The following is an 18,982-nucleotide window of genomic DNA, read 5'->3' as shown; positions in this document are numbered from 1 at the left end:
ATCATAATGCTCTTTCATTGCATCTTAAAAATAAAAACTGACTGACTATACTATGAAAGGTATTTTCCACAAATGTTAATGAAAATGAACTTTAGTTGAAAGAATATAGAAATCCTTATGCCCTGATTTAATAAGGGATCCTGCCATTAGTTAGCCAGTATGTGCCCAGCAAATGACTCCAGCAGTTTAGAAATAGAGGAGAATTTAGCCTTAGACTTTACTATATGAACAGGAAAAGTCATACTGAGGATTATTTATGAACTGAATCCTGAGTTTTTTTTCCTGCTACAACTTTCAAAATAGATTACAAATGTAAGAGAGCACAGAATTAAAATAACCTTTGTGATCACATAGTATAGTCCTTTCATTCATCTAGATATCTTCCTAGATAGAAATAGACCTAGGTATCTTCCTAGATAGATTCTGTCCTTGGGAAGTGCTCAATGATTACAGTATTTACTGAAATTATTAAAGGGAACAAATTGAAAACATAAATATCATAAATAAGGAAAATACATATGATAGACACATTCTAGCAATTTCTTTTTTGTTATTTAGTTTGACATAAAATATCTTTGAGAATTATTTTACCACTTTGTGATTATATATTATCATTGAGATAGTAAAAATTAATTGGGAAGTGTTTAATCAATACAAGTAAACATTTGTCTCTCCTATAAATCAGTCAATTATGTTTGATTATGCAAATTTCTGATGGCTTCCTACAAGTGCCATGAGATTCCCAGCAAATTGAGATACGGAACCAACATATCAGAGAGTCAATAGAGAAGTATCTTTACTTGATACCTTGTCTTTAGCAATGCATCCTTGGTACACAAGGTGTTGAGCACTGGGGAATTCTGGAAGAAGTGTTCCAGTTTTTGAGCTAAGTGAATATTTACGAGTGAAGCCACCCTACAAGTTAGAAAAAAAAATCATTATCAATTATTAGACTCCAAAATACAATTCTAGTAAAATAAAAACTTACAAAATGTTACTCTTCTTCATTCTACAAACCATGACAAATTAGGAGATTTGGGTAAATTGTTTAGCTCATGTAACTGAATAAACTGGACATGTCAGCAGAATTATTGTTTACAACCATAAATAGTTTCATAGGATATTTTTCCTACTACTTTAGATTTTAGCCTTGAACATATATGAGTTTTTATAGCTTTAAGAGATTTAATTTTCACTCACATATGTTAATGGAGTAAGTCCATTAGATCCTTAGATTTACTGAAGTTATTTCAACTGTAATAGGATCAGGAGCTGCTCAATCCAAACTCATTTATGGATTAAGTAAACGAGATAAGAAGCTAATTCTCTTACTCAGCTGCAGAGATTATCAATGGTAGAATTTCCCAAACTAGTACTCAGTACTTCCCCACCTCAATCTACCACTATACTAAATTGAGGTGTTAGTTGCTCTTTTGAATACCTTAGGGAGAAAACATCTTTAGCAGTTTTCAGAAAATTAGAAAAGGTGACAATAAATAATATATAAGTGCTGATGTGTACAAAAGAGACCCACATAGAAAACAGAATGCATATTCATGAAGGAGCCATGCAGTAAGGAATCTATCTTCCCACCAACACAACAACTGCACTGGCAGAATCTGTCTGCACTGGTAGCCTAGTGGTCTGGCACAGCTAAATTGGAAGTCTATTAGAGACTTCCATAGTTTTCCAGAGGAAGGCTTGAATGATAAACTGCAATTAATTATGGTCAATTTCAGCTCTTATTTCAGTAACAGCTACTACCTGTCCCAGGCCCCCCATTCCAATCCCATAGCAGGCAATGCACAATCTCAGTAGCAACTTACTCACAGCTTTTGGAAATCAGAATGAGTAACAAGGACCTTGTATTCCAAATATTGGGGGACTATGTTCTGATCTCAGATTGCTACTTCTAATCATACAAGTGCAGACACAGAAGGAAGTAGCCATTATTGCATATCACTCTCCCTAACTATTGCAAACTTTCCATTTCTGCTAAAGAGACTTCCATGAAGATTTAAAGGGCTATAGTCATTTCACTCCCTTCATTTTTTTATCTTACTTTGAGAACCAGACAATAAAGTTTAAGACATACAAAAGCAACTGCCTTTATGGACAAAATTAGAGAGTCAGTGAGCATACACTGGTTTAAAAAAACAACAGGCTCAGAAAAGAACCAAAAGGACCTTAAGTTTATACCTCAGGCTAACATTGGCATGGAGACAGCCTACACTATGAAAATGAAATCAAAACAAAAAGAAAAACTAACTTTAATCCTTCTTAAAGATCCCCCAAAAACTGAAGAGGAGGAAACACTCTGACATTCTATCAGGCTAGCACTGCCAGGATATTAAGTGAGACAGAAACTACAAGAACAATATACCTAGTGAATATTGATACAAAAAATCCTCAACAAATTATAAGCAAACTGAATTCAATAGTGAATTAAAGAAGATTACACATTACAAGCGAGTAAAATCAATCCCTGGAATGCAAGGATGGTTCCATACATGAAATCAATCAATACAATATGCCACATTAACAGAATAATGGGACCCCACCCACATAATAATCTCATTAAATGTATTTGAAAAAACCTGGCACCCTTTCATGATAAAAAGCCTCAGAAAGGAGAAATAGAAGGCAACTACTTCAATATAATAAAAACCATATGAAAAAATTCAACAACAAATGTCACACTCAGTGGTGAAAAGTGGGAAGCATTTCTCTTAATATCAGGAACAATGCAGAATAATTGCTTTGCCACTTCCATTCAACATAGTGTTGAAAGTTCTAGTTATAACAACTAGGCAAGAAAAAGGAATAAAGGCAACAAAATTGGAAAGCAAGAAGTACTTCACATTCATTATGATGACTAATATGAAAAAATAATTGTTGGGCCTCCCCTGGTGGTGCAGCAGTTGAGCACTGGGCTGCAAGCTGCCCACAGCCTCTGCAGTGCCGGTTCAATCCTCGGCCACTGGTGAGGGTTCCACACGGCGCGCAGACCTCTCCTGCCACTCGCTGCTCCCCTCAGCAGTGTATTTTGTCAGTCTGCCTATTCTGTTCCCTGCTCTGGCTCTGGTGAATTCTCTCACCCTCCCGTGCTTCTGACTATACCCATTGCTTGTATAAATAAATAAATAAATCTTTTTAAAAAAAATTGTTGATGAGGATGTGGCAAATAATTATTGGTGAGGATGTGGCAAAATTGGAACTCTTATGCACTTTTGGTGGGAATGCAAAATGGGACAGCCACTTTGTAAAATACTATTATGATTCTTCAAAAAAATTAAAAGTAGACTTACATGATGCAGTAATTCCTCTTTTGAGTATGTATTCCAAAGTATTGAAAGCAGGGCCTCCAAGAGATATCTATTCACTCATGTTTATAGCAGTATTATTCACAATAGCTAAACCTTGGAAGCAACCCACATGTTCACTGATAGATTAAAGGATAAGTCAAATGCAATATACATTTGACTATATACATAGTCAAATATATATTTGATAAACTATGAAATATTATGCAGCCTTACAAGAAAGGAAGGAAATTCTGAAACTTGCTATAATATCGATGAACCTTGAAGACATTATGCTAAGTGTAGTAAACCAGTGACAAAAACACAGTACTATATGATTCCACTTATATATGAGGTACCTAGAGTAATCTCAATCATAGAGAGAAAGCAGAGGAGCTTGCAGGGAAAAAAATGGAGAGTTATTGTTTAACGAGTATGCAGTTTTAGTTTTGCATGCTGAAAAAGAATTCTAGAGATAGACTGTGGTGATGGCTGCACAATAATATGAATGCACTTAATACCACTGAACTAAATATACAAAAATGATTAAGATAGTGAATTTTATATTATGTGTATTTTACCACAATAAACTTAAAAGTCAATTTCAGATGAACTAAGGACTTAAATATTAAGAGTAGCTTTATGCCTTTAGAAGAATATAAATAAAAATATTATCTGGAATAGACAGATAATAAAATGTTATTATCTGGATTTTTAAAAACATGATACCAAAAAAAATTGATAAAATCATAAAAAAATTCTCCACACAATGTGGAGCCATGCCCCAATAGAAAGAAGCTTTATAACATATCACTTCTAGGGGATTTATATCCAGAATTAAGAAAGAACTTCTAAGAATCAAAATTTTAAAATGGAAAAATAAAATAATCTGAACAAATATTTTATAGAACAGAATTAGCCAATAAAAATTCAAATAGGTACTCAAGCTCATATTTTCAAGTCATCAAAACAATTTTCAAGTGAAAATCACACATGCTATTTCACATGTGCCATTGGATTGACATAAACTAAAATGTCATTCAATGCCAAGTGTCCATAAGGATGTGGAACAAAAGGAATGCTGACACAGCTGGAGAGACATAGTGCATACAACTGTCTTTGGAAAACAACTTGATAGAAACTAGTGAAGTTAAATACAAACATATTCCAAGACCTGGTTTCTACTCCTACACATGAGCACTTGGAGAATGTTTATAGTAGTATTGTTTCTCAAGCAAAAAAAAAAAATTCTATCAACAATGGAATGAATAAATGCATTATGATCGATATTTTCACACAACGGAATACCAGCCAGCAAAGCAAAAAAAAAAAAAACAAAAAAAAAACCCAGGTACTAGAACTACATGTATAAACACTGAATCACAAGACCTAAAGTTAAAGGAAAACAGAAAGTCCTAGAAAAAAAATTAATCCATATCTATACAGGGTAAATAGTAAATAATAGGGTCAATAACAAATAATACATTGTTTTAATAATACACGCACAAGACATGTTAAGGAAAAACAAAGGTGTGATTAACACAAAATTCTGGAAAGCAGTAACATTTGGCAGATAGAGGGGGAAGCAATTGGAGCAGGCACACAGAGGACTTCCCTTAAGTTATGAGGTAGGGCTAGAGTTTTTATTTTATGGTTACTTTAAAAACTATGTTTGTGCTCTATGTGTTATGAATAATACATTTTCCAAAAAAAGTAAGAATGCTAAGGTAACACATACTAAGGAACAAAGTAAATGTCCTTTGTTTTAATATTTAAAATTCTCAGGTTTTGCAACATTTAGTTTGTTTCCCTATGTTAACTATTGTAAATACTGCTACAATAAATCTAGGAGTGCAGATTTCCTTGTGAATTAGTGTTTTGTGTTCTTTGGGTAGATTCCTAGGTTTTGTCTTTTTCCTAACCCTTTGTGTGAGGAAACTTTTACTGTTTTGAGGAGCCGCCACACAGCTTCCCATAGAGGCTGGGCCAGTTTCTATTCCCAGTAGCAATAGAAGAGGGTTCCTTTTTCTCCACATCCCCACCTACACATTTGTTGTTTCTAGTTTATTATTGTTGTTGTTTTTTAATATGGGCCATTCTCATTGGTATAAGGTAGTATCTCATTATGCTTTTAATTTGCATTTCCCTGATAATAAGTGATGTTGAACATTTTTTCATATGCCTAATTGAATGAATCAAGAAGATATGGTATATACACACAGTGGAATACTATTCAGTGATGAAAAAAGATAAACTCCTGTCATTTGCAGCAACATAGATGGTGCTAGAAAGGATTATGATAAGCAAAATACGTCAGAAGAAAAAAAAATATCTAAAGGTTATACGTGGAACACAAAGAAACTGAACAAAAGGTCAGGAAAAAGATAAAACTTGCAAGCTGACCATAGATCTGAGGCATACAGCAGGAGAGGGAGAGGAGAAAGGGTCAAAACAAGGGAGGGAAAAACTCAAGGAACTGTACTGATAGTTCATGGATGCTATGGTAGGGGGAGGATTCTGGGGACTACATCTGAGGGAGGAAATCAAACACTGTACAAAAATGAATGCTGTAAGAAAATAAATAAGCTTAATTTTAAACAAATAAATAAAATCCTTAGGTTGATAATTAAAAGTCTTATGTAACAGAAATTAGTAACAAGTCCTAGCAAAACGCATCAACAGGAGGCTACAGTATCCAAGGAAATTTTTTTTTGGTTATCTTTTTTTCAATTATATAATTTTTTATTTAGGCAACATTGGTTTACAACAACATACATGATTTATTGGTATAGGGTCACACCTCTTACAATGGATGCTAGCACATGTGTACAAAGCTGGCAGAAGTTAGACTTATCAAATAATTATATACTGTGCAGTATGTACAGCACATAAAGAAAAGAAGGACTGGTAAACTAGAATAAAAATAAAATATGATCATTTTAATTCCACTAATATGTGTGCTTCCTTAATTGTATTAAAGAGGGGTCAGATCATAGGCCAGCTACAGAGGTTTGGTGGTGGTGTTTTTTTTTGTTTTTTTTTTCTCCACTGATGACTTCAGCACTTCTGGGTGAACTATTAAGAATCTTATTTCCAAAAGAAAACAAGAAGGAGCTTACAGAAAAGAACTAATATGATTAGAAGGCAAGAGGGTCTGATTTATGAGAAAAGATTAAAGGAGTTAAAGGCACAGTTTGGCTAAGTGATGGCTAAAAGAGAACATGATAACAGTCTACAAATATTTGAAAAGCATATACCCAGAGGGAGGATTTGTTATTTATCTTGGTACAAAGTTGTTAAACTGGCTACGAATGGTTGGTGCTAAGAAGAAGGGAACTCCGTCTGTCAGGAAAACTTCCTGGTTGAAATGCATGAAATCAAGGGATTTATGTCCGTAGAAATAATGGCAATATCATTTGTTAAGTGAAACAAAGTTTGGCTCCCCCTAAGATTCTTTGATCAGGACAAAGATTTAAACTAGGTTTTATTTGATTGCTTGTTTTAATCCTGGAGACTGAAGGAGTCTGAGATATTCTCTAAGATATTTCTGAAATCTGAACTACTAACTACATTTAGGAATAAAACCTTTAAAGCAATCAAAATTCATATCACTGACAATTTCTCTTGTCATCCTCCTGTCTTTTTGTTTTGCTTTTGTTATTGTTGTTTTTGTTTGCTTTTATATTATGAACGACTTCAAACTTAAAAAAAAAAAGGCATAGCTCATAATATAAATAATCACATGCTTACCATCAAAGATATTAAACATCTGAAACACTTAAAATCTCTATAACCCTCCCTAATCTCATTCCTTACCTTCTCCACAAGAAATAATTAAGGGCCTCGCTGGTGGCGCAAGGGGTTAAGCACCACACTATAAAGCAATCCACAGCCTCTGCAGCCCAAGTTCGATCTGCGCCCAAGTTCGATCCGCGGCCGGCCAGGGAGCAACCCACATGGCACAGCAGACCTCCCTTGATTTACCTGCTGCTCCCCACAGCAGTGTACTTCGGTCTATTTGCCTGTTCTGCTCCCCACTCTGTCTCTAGTGAATTCTCTCACCCCCCGCATCTCTGGCCTGTATGCATAAATATTTTTTACAAAAAAGAATTAGTGTTGTGAATTTGGTTTATATAATTCTTATTCAAAAATTTAAAACTTTACCTTATTTGTAGATATTCTTAAACAATATGCACTATTAATTTTAAGCAGATGCTATATAGTTAAATTGATAGGATTTCTTTATATAGTAGAGATAAAATCCTATTGTCATATTTGCTGAAAGTAGTTCCTCCAAGCTTTTCTTTTGACTTGAGATTTTGCATATTGTGATTCTGACACAAGTTTTTGATTTCTGTGTTTTTACATTTTTCTTTATAATATTAAAAATTATTTTTATGAAATAAGGTACATACATGTTTCCTTGTTATCATTTTTTATAATTAATAATTTATACAAAATACACAAAAGTATGAAATTAAGAAATTTTTTTCAAAAATAGCCCATTTTTCCAATGTCATGCCCTGAAGAGTAACTTTTTGTTTGTTTGGTACTCAGTCTTCTTTTAGAAATGACCTAAGACATTTTATTTAAAATGATTTTCTTTCTTTGCTAGTTGTAACGTCTCCTTAGTCACACACTAAATTCTTATACATACCAGGGTCTTTTTTCAGGTGTCCAATTTCTGCTAAGGATTTTTCCATCTATAGTTAAGTATCATAGCATCACAATATTCTGATATCTGCCAGAAAGACCCTTTCTGACTTTTCTTATTTACATTTCTCTTAATTATTGCTTCCTGTATATTCTTCTAGATCAAATTTTTAGCCATTTTAATCATTTTGGAAAATAGATTACTCAGTTTTTATTAACTATGTGGAATGTCTTTTCAGTTAAAATTTTATTTTATACCTGTAATTTTTTTCCAAGCAGGTAGCTTCTTATTTTGATGATCCCTAAATATTTTGTGTTTCTGCTGGTTCCTGTAATTTAAATTTTAAGAATGTCCCATCTTTATTCTTCAACAGAGATAGTTCCCAGCTCTCTCAATAGGAGAGCTGTGAGAAAATAAGTCCTACAGAAAGGATTTGAAAGACCATTCCTTAGCTTCCCAGGTTGGTGCTAAAACTAGTTCCCAACTAGATGTAACAAAGAGCTCATTCTTCATATGCCATGTGTGTCTTAGGGCATTAAGGTTACATTCTCATTGGAAATTCTGATTGAGAAGAACTGAGACTTTAAGTTCTTCAAGCTCTACCCCCCACTCCCCAGCGATTTTCACTGAGAGCAGAAGTCCAAACTGACTACTGACAACACCTCAGAGAGTAGTCTGAAACCACCAAACCACCTCAATTTCCTGACACAAAGGTTTTTGCATCTGAACTTACTCTTTCCTCCTTTCAGTTTTACAATCACTGAATTGTTCCTTCTCTGTGGGGTCAATTTCTCCACTGTGAAGCTCTTCCCTGCCCACCTCCTCAGTGACTTTGTACTCTCAACTTTTCCCTCTATTTCTTAGCTCCAACCTCAACCTCCACTGGATCTGTTTTAACAACACTGGAAAGATAATCTTGTCATCTTTCAAAACTAAACTTCAGGGCCTCCCTGGTGGCACAAGGAGTTAAGACACAACCTATGAAGCTATCCGCAGTCACTGCAGCATGAGTTCAATCCCCGGCCAGGAAGCAACCCACAGGGTGCAGCAGACCTCTCCTGACTTGCCCGCTACTCCCCTCAGCAATGTATTTCGGTCAATCTGCCTGTTCTGTTCCCCTCTGTCTCTGGTGAATCCTCTCACCCCTCATACCTCTGGCCTGTATCCCCATTCTTGCATGCATAAATAAATAAATCTTTAAAAAAAATGAACTTCAACTCTTCCTCTATCACCCACCACTTGACTAAATATTCAATACCCCTTCCCCTTTATTTCAAAAACCTATCAAACCTCAGTTCCCTACTTAAAATGCTCCCCCTGAAGTCATTAATTATCTCCACTTCAATAATTCCATAGATATTTTCCTGTCCTTATCTTGATGACTGTTTAGCACCCTTTTATAGCTGTAACCATTCCATTCTTAGGAAACATTATTTTCTCCTAGCCCCTCTACCACTAAATTCTTCTCTTTCTCTTACCTTTCTGAATTCTCCTCAGTTATCATGCTGACCCTTTACTTTTTACACTCTTTATAGCTCTTTTCTCATAAACCCTTCTGTTCTCATCCATTTTTATCCTTAGACATTTTAAGCCAGTCTTGCATGAGTCTTCAATCACCATCAAACTAAACATCTAACTTAGTCCTCTTTTTCAGTCACTTATATCCAACTGCTCACTTCAAAGTTTACTTCGGATGTTTCACAAGCACATATGACAAGTCCCAAATTGAACCCATTACCATACCACTTTCTCACCTGCTTTTCCTTCAATGTTTCCAAGCGAAAATCAGTCACTACTCGCTATCCCTATAGGGTTATCATCCCAGTCTAGATATTTTCTTATCCAGACAATCCATGTATCTGTGACATGACATGATGTTCCTATTGCTTGTCTTCCCAATGCCAGTGGCTGATATTTGACAGGGCCAGTGACATTTTGGTTATCACAGCATGGGGAAGGGAAGCTATTGGAATCTGTGAGCAAAAGCCAAGGACAGGCCGATACTGCTGAACATCCTACAATGCACAGGATCATTCTCCATAGCACAGAATTATCCAACACAGGTATATATAGTACCATGGATGAGAAACCCTAATCTGTATGTGTTCCATCTAATCTATACGTGTTCCATCTCTCTGCACCGCTCTTCCTCCCTTCTCCTACTTCACTCTTCCAAATGCCTCCTCATTTTCACTTCTTTCCTTAAACATCACTTCCTATGAGAAATGTCTTTAAGCACTTAGATTAGGTTAACTGACTTCATGCCCTTTACTTGTCCACCATATGTTTTCCTGCTACCTGTAAGGAATTAAATCTATCCATTGGCTAGTCTGTTTCCTAGTACCTGTATCATCATATGTCTATTGGTAAATGTCGAGATCATGTGTTAAAAAATGGATTTTATTTTCAATTAATATAAAAATAAATACTTTTCTAAGCCTCAGTTCCTGAGCTGTAAGTCAGCAATGTTAATACCTGCTATTCCCGCCTTAAATTTACTAATGTTCAAGTGACCTGAAGTACATGTAAGTTTCCACTGAAAGTCTCACATCAGGAACAAACTGAGGAGGTAACAGTAGTACCTTACTAGGAATACGGAGGAAACAGTAGACTTGAGAAACATTTTGTTTTTGTCTATGCAGCAAGGTTTGCATTACAGAAGCTGTATCAGCTGAGGGCTCCTTAGTGCCACAAGTCCCATCAAAGTGGTAGAAAGAGAGAAATTATTTAAATTCCATATTGACGTTAACTTCTGTCAACTGAAGTGTATTTCTAAGTCAATAATTTTGCACTTTCACAATTGTTTATCTAATAAAGAGCTATTATTTCATTGATAAAAAAGCAATCTGCAGGATTTTATTATGTAATTAACCATTAACTGTATTAAAAGCACTGGTGGGAAGAAATTGGTCATTTCGTGGGTTGGGGGCTTTATATTACTTCTAGAGATAATAAGCTTGCATCATTTCATCAAACTAATGGAGTTACAATTTACCTCATTTCACCAAACTAATGGAGTTACAATCTGGAGTGGTCCAGATTTACAACACAATACATTGTCATGTGCCCTTAGTTCCATGTGCCTCTTTTAATGATTAGTTAACTTGAGGATAATGAAGGCCTTATCATGTGCCTAATTAGCCATGCAGTCCCTAATGGTAGTCTAACTTATTTAGATAAAGTCAGTTTGCTGATCTGTTCCTTGGTTGGGGATGAAGAGGCTGGGGGAAGTCTAGGGAGAGAGAAAGAGTATGTGCGTGTGTGGGGGGGGGTGGGTGTGTGTATTTGCACACGTGCTTCCTCCCTAGATTCCAACTTCACCCTCACTCCCCCATTGCAGAAGATATAAGCAAACTATTTTATGTACACGTACACACATACACACGTACATACACACACACACACACACACACACACACACACACTGGCAAAGCAAACCAGAGCATTACTTTTGGGCTTTTTGATAACTAGTAAAGGTTTTGTCTAAATAAGTACATTCCAAAAGCTTTACACTTTAAGTTTATATTCAAGTGGAAATTTCTTGATTCAGTAATGGCCTTTTTCTACAGTATCTTAGGTATCTGATATTAGCTAACGATAATTAAAAAACTCCTCCTCCTAAGTTAATTTGGAAGTTGTTTAGTAGGTCCATATAAAGAATCATTAGTTACTTCAAATCTAATTTAGCTTGGTCTGAGGTTCTCAATCATTCCAAAAACTCTTAACAACATTTATGCCTATATTTGCCAACAAGGAGGATTAACACTTATTATTCAGTTTGCAATATATATTACAACAGATGTAAGATCGAATGAAAATAATTCTTACCTCATTCTTCAGTTTGCTTCCAGAAAACCTTAAAAAGCAGTAAATTTTCCATTAGTTAAAAAAGAAAAATACATATATGTACAGTTATAGAAATCATGGTAATGCAGAAGACAGACAAAAGTAACAACTTATTTTAGCAAAATAAATCCGGAAAAAATTTGTTTAATTTTTCAAAGGAATCCAGGCAACTTTCTCAAATCACTAAATACTTCTATTAAGGGAAAGAAAAATATAGAATATATAGGAAAGGCAGATAAGATTTAGGGCAAACAAAAAAAATAAATAAAACAGTTGATATTAAATAAATTTGTGTGTGCTGTCCTGTATTTTCACTTTATAGTTAGTTACTAATAAGCTGCTATTAGGTTCTTTATAATACCTGAATTCATCTTAGTGTGAATCAAATGACTCTTTTTCCATAAGGTACTTTTTAAAAATAATTCATGTTTTTGAATGCTAAGAACAATTCTTGGCAAACTGTATTATAAAACAATCTCTGATGCAGATTATTTAGAGCTCCAGTATTTTTATTATTATTGCTTTCAGTGGATGCCACCTCATTTGTCAATAACCTTCTCCTGATAACTAATGGCAAATTAGGATAACTTGTTCTTTATTTTCTTTTGTTTCACTTTTCATAGACTCAAGTCAGTAGATTTGTCTTATTAAGGTAAGCTGGTATTCAAGCTATATGTGATTAGAGATGCTTATTATAAACTTTTTGTTTTAGTAAGGTAATTGTCAAACACATAGATCTTTCAAACAGATTATCTGTTAGAAAAAATTTACATTTTGTGTCTTCATTTTATTGCATCTAGCCTTACTCATAACTAATTTAAATGCAAGTCTGCTTCCCTGATTTCTCCTCTCCTTTTACTGGGACACCTCATTCACCATTAATTTCTCATTAATGATGCAAATTATATAAATTGCCCACTAAACTAGACCCTATTTTTGTAAATGTCCAAACAAAGTTGAATTAAGGTCTTATGCATAAACGAACACACTTCACAGGAAAGCTTAGCAAGTAATTTTATTCTATAGCTATTTTGCAAATTTAAAGAAATGCAGTTAACTTTTCTTAAAAATAGTGGAACTCTACCTTGTCAGGCCCTTTCCAGAATAAACGGAGTGGTAATAGGCACTGCTCTCTTTGATGCCAATCCCATAATAATGATACCTAAAGCAAGGACAGGAACCAGCTCTGTGTTAATGAAGTTATTTCAAGGGAAAGACACTAAATTATAATTGAAGCAAAGTTCAAGTAAGAACTACAATTTCTCGGTCACTTTATTTTCCTGATGTCTTTTCAAATAGCATCTTCCTATGATAAATCCTTTTTGATCATCACTAGTCCTACCTAGGGTTGTATTTCTGACTCTGGTTTGAACAAGAGAGGAGAATAACATCCTGCCAGTTCCCTTCGAACTCCTAAAACATTAGGTCTCAAAAACCAAAAATAATTGTCAATGCAGGCATTTATAAGTAAGCGCTTAAATTTGTAAATGTAGGCATTGGTTCTAAGTGTATCAAATGAATCTATTTGTAAATTTCTTGTTTAATCTGAATTTAGTTAATTGAACAAGAAAGTTATAGACTACTGGGTAGAGAAAAGTATATGACGTTTTGTGTGAGGAGGATCCTGATGTCATGTACAGGAATATGTATGGAACATGTGACCTTTTAAAAGTTTGGTGGAGGATTTTAGCAACATTGATGATGGATAAGGTGTGCAAGAACACATCTGTAGAGGTTTGAACTTATAATCCCCAAGCAAACACAAAGATGTAAACTTTCTTTACCTCAATAAACACAATTTGGGAAACAAAATGCAAAGATCAAAGATGACTTGAAATTGACTTCCTCTGCCTCATCTAAGTGTCACAGAAGTACCTAAAGCAACTTGTACAAAAATAACTTTTGAATTAAATTGGCTCCCCCCCAAAATAACAAATTTGTGTCAGTAATAGGTTTTTTTAAAGTTATTTTCCTTATGAGGATGAGCTTTGCTCATTGTCATTCATTTTCTCTTCAGACTTTTGTGCAACAAGGGGGAAAACTGTCATGAACATATGGAAATTACACACAGGGAATGGAAGTGTTACAAATAATTTGTTACAAATGTCTGTACGGATTCTGAGTCACAGACCATTACAGCATTCCGCAGATTCTCAAGTTGTAACTTACTCTCCTAAACTGTAGGCCCTGATGTATTACACACCCAAGTAGAATTGCTATAAATGTACAAAAACTAGTCAAATAGAGGCTACTCAGTGAGGGTGGCCAAAGTCTGCTAACTTCTGCTTTTACTTTCCTTCTGTCTCTGATGCAGCATCACTATCAACTTGGTTATCTATCATTTCAATTTGCATTCATGCAAAATCAGGGAAGGAATGAAACAAAAGCAAGGGGCTTTCCAGTGGACCCCAGTGTAACCACATCTAAAATTTCATTAAAGTACTTTCATTAAAGTGGAGACGACAATGAAGGAACTAAGTTTCAAGGTCCCTCTTCTGACCTCAGCAATAAGAAGGGAGTTGACCAATTCCACCCACGTTTTTAAAGCCCAAGAGTGAGAACAGATAATGGTTTATAGAGATTTAAATATAAAATTATAAATCAAGCTAACAACTTGCTAAAAGAAATATCTCTGTCTACTAGTCTTGACAATTTACCACCACAATCACCTGGTAGATATGTTTGAATTTGGAAGTTTTAGATTTTGGAGTTCCTTGTGGGAGCCAGGCAATGGATGACAGCCACCCCCACCTCCAAGATCCACCCCCAACACAGATCCCCTTCTGGCCACCCTTCAGTCTGTGCACATGCTGGTCAGCCTCTTCAGTACAGATGGAGGAGAACACCACATAGGTTCAGGAGACAGCTGGTCAGTTTGGAGAGGGAGTTCTAGTGTGCGAGAGTCCTGGACTAAGATCTAGAAGGAGGTGATGGTCTTTGGGTGGACATGTCACTCAGGCTAGGGACTCCTTTTCTCCTGGGCGAGGCCAGATGGGGGAGGGCCAGAACCGAGTCCTCTAAAGTGTGGGGTCCAGAGATGGGCTCTCTCTCAGGTTCTAAGGGCAGTGATGTAGCAGAAAAAGAGCCTCTAAAGATCCTCGGCCATTTGAGATTGTGAGGAAAGACTTTATAAACATGAAAAAATACATATGTTATAAGAAAAATGTTTTCAGAAAAGGTTGTTATATTTGCGAAAGGCTAATGGGAAATGATCAAGGTAAATGAAGCTATTTTGTGATTTTGGAAGACTGGTGAGTAGTTTCAAGTACTCAGTTTGGTAGAAGGACAACAGTAGTCTACAAACCTGACAGATATGGCTCATACCTGTGCCATTTCTACAGCTCAAAATATAGATAGATAGGGAAAAAGAACCTCTGAGGTATGTTTGACCAAAGGAAGAAATATGAAACTTACGGAAACCAAAAATACTGTACTGATTTTGTTTCTAATTAGAAAAGGAAAGAAGTAAACCTCTTTAAGTTATAAAGACCTTGCTGGAAACAGTTATAGTAATAGAAATAGATGTATTACTAGAAATAGAAAGAAAATACCTATAAATAATGAAAAAATGAGCAGATGTAGATTATATTAAGCCAAGAATATAATTATAATTAGCCAATAAAACTAGGACACTGAAATAAGTATTAATATTTCCTTTGTTAAATGTTAGAACTAAGCCACCAAGAGAATGTCTTCATATTAAAAGAAAAAAAGCAATGAATGTTTGTGTACCAGGAAATACAATGGTGCTATATTATAATTAAATGTTCTTTTGCAAAACTTACTGTTTATTCTATAGACATTCTAGTATAAATAAAATTTTAGCTACTTGCTGAAACAATATATATTAAGCGCTGCTTTAATAGTTGATAACGTTTTATAATTGATATCATTTCTCATCTATAATCCCTTTATTAATTATAAATAACATTAAACCACAGCAAAGTGGTTTGTCATGCAGATTGAGAAGAAACTATATTGCCTTCACAGATGGTAGACAAAAATCTCAGTCAAAGAGATGACCCTGAGATCATAAATATTAGAGTCAAACTGTGTCCTGACCTCTCTGCTAGGTTGTCAATACACTGATGAAAAAAACCCAGCGCGAACAATCTGATGAGGAGTACATGGACTTCTGAGTTCCACCCTCACCCATGGCTTCCTGAGTCAGTCTGCTTGCTGATCAAGGAACAGCGGCCACCTTCCCCAGCACAGAGGTACATTTACTTCCATTTTTCAAAGCCACCAGATGATCACAGTTTTAAAACAACATTCTTTAAGACTTAATAAATACTGGGCCTCCTCTGGTGGCGCAGCGGTTGAGCACCGGGCTGAGAGGCTGCCCGCGGCCTCTGCAGCGCCAGTTCGATCCCCAGCCGCCAGCGAAGATCCCATCAAAAAAAAAAAAAAAGACTTAACAAATACTGACCCATATGGATTTGCAATTTTTTTACTTATGACATTTAAAGAAAGAATATTTTCATTACACAATTCATTTCTTCCATACGTTTATCAGGTGACTGCATTATTTTGCCCTCTCTTCAATCATTAGGACAAAATATCTCTTGAAAATAGATTTAATATCTCCAGCTACATTCACAGCTATTTTTTTTCATTTATCACCCCAAAAAAAGCTCATTTAAAGTCATAGGTCAAATGTATATGACACTGTCAACCAGACACACAGAAGGTGTGTCTCAAAGGTGACTTGGTCAGTTATATTCTACTTTATAAATGAGAAACAGCATGTCCTGTTATTAGTAATATCTAGAATTTAGAAATGTAGATGTAGCTGAGTGTGTCCCATCAATACAATCTTATAACTGTGCCAAGTAATAGGGAACCAGCCATGTATTCAGTCCTCACTGCGTGTCAAGTGCTGTAGATTAAGAGAGACAGGAGAGGGTCTTTGTCCTGCAGGAGCTGACAGTCTCGAAGGGAATAAAAGCATGCAAAGAGAGAACTGTAATACCCAAGTTAATATATGCTAAAATTAAAGCCAGGAGTAGGTGATAACAGAACTAATTACCACTTATTAAGCACCTATTGTAGGAAAAGCTGACTTTTCTCAGTTTTCTTTTCCTTCACCACATTACACCTCAGAAATTACTGGATAAGTCAATATATCCTGCTAGAAACTTGGAAATGGTTAAAACACAAATTCTTATAAACATATATAACTGTGGTTTCAATAAGCATCACCTGACACAGTGCCTTTCCAGGTTACCAGTAAAATACTGGTGCTGAACAAAAGTGTGTGCCTAAACAGTATATGTAAGGGATATGAAATCAATGTATTTAGGCAGAAAGACTTGTTAAAAATACAAAATCACTGTTTCGTCATGGCTTTTACAGCACATTTCATATCCAGTTTCTTCTGGAGTCAATAAAATAATCTTTCCCTTTTAATCTTCCCTTTTGTCTAACTAGGTACATGTTATCATCTGGGTGATGACTTAGTGTCTTTGAAAACAGAGAAGAGATAATATATGAGCAGCTCTCTGTCTGTCTCACAGCTAAAGATAAAGCTCATAAAACTGCGGAGAGAAATTTCATGCAATGTGTTCATGAATTTTTTTCATCTCACTTGCAGCAATTTATAGCATTATTTTGTTATTAATACATTTCCCTAAAGTAAATCTTGCTATGAAATATTTGCCAAATATATTTGAACATAACAAGAACATATGGTGGTACATGTTAAATGCAAGAGGTTTGCCTAGCCAGGGATAGCTACTTGTTTTATTTTATATGCCACTACATGATGCCTATCTTGTAGGTTACTCTGAATAAAAGATTCCCAAACATTTCAGTTATTTCTTTTTAAACACAAAACACAACCCAGTGTATGATTAACTAACTTCTCTAAGAAAATGTTTACATAATGCAAGTAGTCTTTGTGATAATTTAACAAAATTGTGTTCATTCATTAACATAACTGTCCTTAGCCTTATGTCAAGAAACAGATATTTACAGTTTAGGAATAAAGAAGAATTATTAATTAATTTTTACACCACATGTTAAAGTGAACATATCATAAAGTATAAGATATTTTAATAGGACAATAAAATTATTGCTGTCTTTTCATTACTAACATATTTACATTGTGTATAACACTTTTCTTCATTTGTTGACCTATTTATACCTGCACCTATATTTCTTCTTTTCCATTTCAGACATTATATAGAATTCCTGAAACATATGTTCCTCCTGAGCTAGCAGCCCTGATGTCAGTTTACACTACACAAATGATAACTGATAAGGAAATGATGGGATTAAGCTGTTCAGGGACTTGCAATAACTTACTATGATAAGAGCAGCTGCCATATCAGTTTTATTAACCCACTAAATCACTACTAATAAATAAGATAATAGCTTTTGTCCTTCGTGTCTGAAAACCAAGATTCAACTGATCAAAGTCTACATGAAATTAAAATGTAACTTCAAATCAAACAGTCTACCAAGTGCATGAAATCTGTTCGGTGGGCTCCACTGTGATCTTCCTTACTCTGGGGAGCTATTCTGAGTGAGGGTGGGATATGGGTCTTTTTGTTCACCACAGTAATCTAGAACAGAGTCAGCACTAGGACACTCAGTCAAGTGTCTACTCAATAAATAATTATTAATAATGAATGTTTTTGGACATCATGTACCCTGTTTTACTATTCTCTGTATCTCAAAAACTCTTTAGCACCATGCTTTGTATGTCAATATAAATATGAATGGATTATTGCTATAATACAGTCATAATATAAAATATATAAAACATTCTTTATTTGCTATCTTGTACCTATATCATTTTGTTTCATCTTTGTTTATTTAGAATACAAATTTAAAATTATTGCACACAGAAAAAAATCAGGTTTATATTTTCAGTCTATTGGTGGTAAATAGGTGGTAAATCAAAGAGAAGAAAAAACACAAAGTAAGTCAGTTTTATTTCCATGTTGAGACTCTGCAGAGTCTCCCATTAGAGCTTTTGATATTTTTGGCAGGAAGAGGATGGTAAGAGTGAAAGAAGGGGTGAAAGTATGGAAAAGCTAATGCTGCCTGCCAATTGACTAGCTTTGACCCCAATACACACTTATGTTAGATGAAGCAGGTGGAGGCTTTCTGACCCCAAGTATTAATCCTGAGAGACTTTTTCCATCAGCAGCAATGGCTTCCTCTACATCAGACT

At 35.0% G+C, this 18,982-nt stretch overlaps 1 protein-coding gene across 1 annotated transcript in view; it reads right to left on the bottom strand.

Annotated features, from left to right (window-relative positions):
* The window catches only part of RFX6 (regulatory factor X6), a 48,610-nt gene that overhangs the window by 18,873 nt on the left and 10,755 nt on the right, over window positions 1-18,982 (bottom strand). The window contains exons 5-7 of the mRNA XM_037520296.1: window positions 12,887-12,964; window positions 11,785-11,812; window positions 808-915 (exon numbers count right to left, since the gene is read on the bottom strand). Coding sequence (XP_037376193.1) covers window positions 808-915; window positions 11,785-11,812; window positions 12,887-12,964 — 214 coding nt within the window. The remainder of the gene's footprint in view (window positions 1-807; window positions 916-11,784; window positions 11,813-12,886; window positions 12,965-18,982) is intronic.

Source organism: Talpa occidentalis, unplaced genomic scaffold, assembly GCF_014898055.3.
Source record: "Talpa occidentalis isolate TD23 unplaced genomic scaffold, MPIMG_talOcc4v2.1 talOcc4.2, whole genome shotgun sequence".
NCBI classification, from domain to species: domain Eukaryota; kingdom Metazoa; phylum Chordata; class Mammalia; order Eulipotyphla; family Talpidae; genus Talpa; species Talpa occidentalis.
Note: the sequence above shows the minus strand (reverse complement) of the source record. Positions and strands in the feature narration are given on the sequence as shown.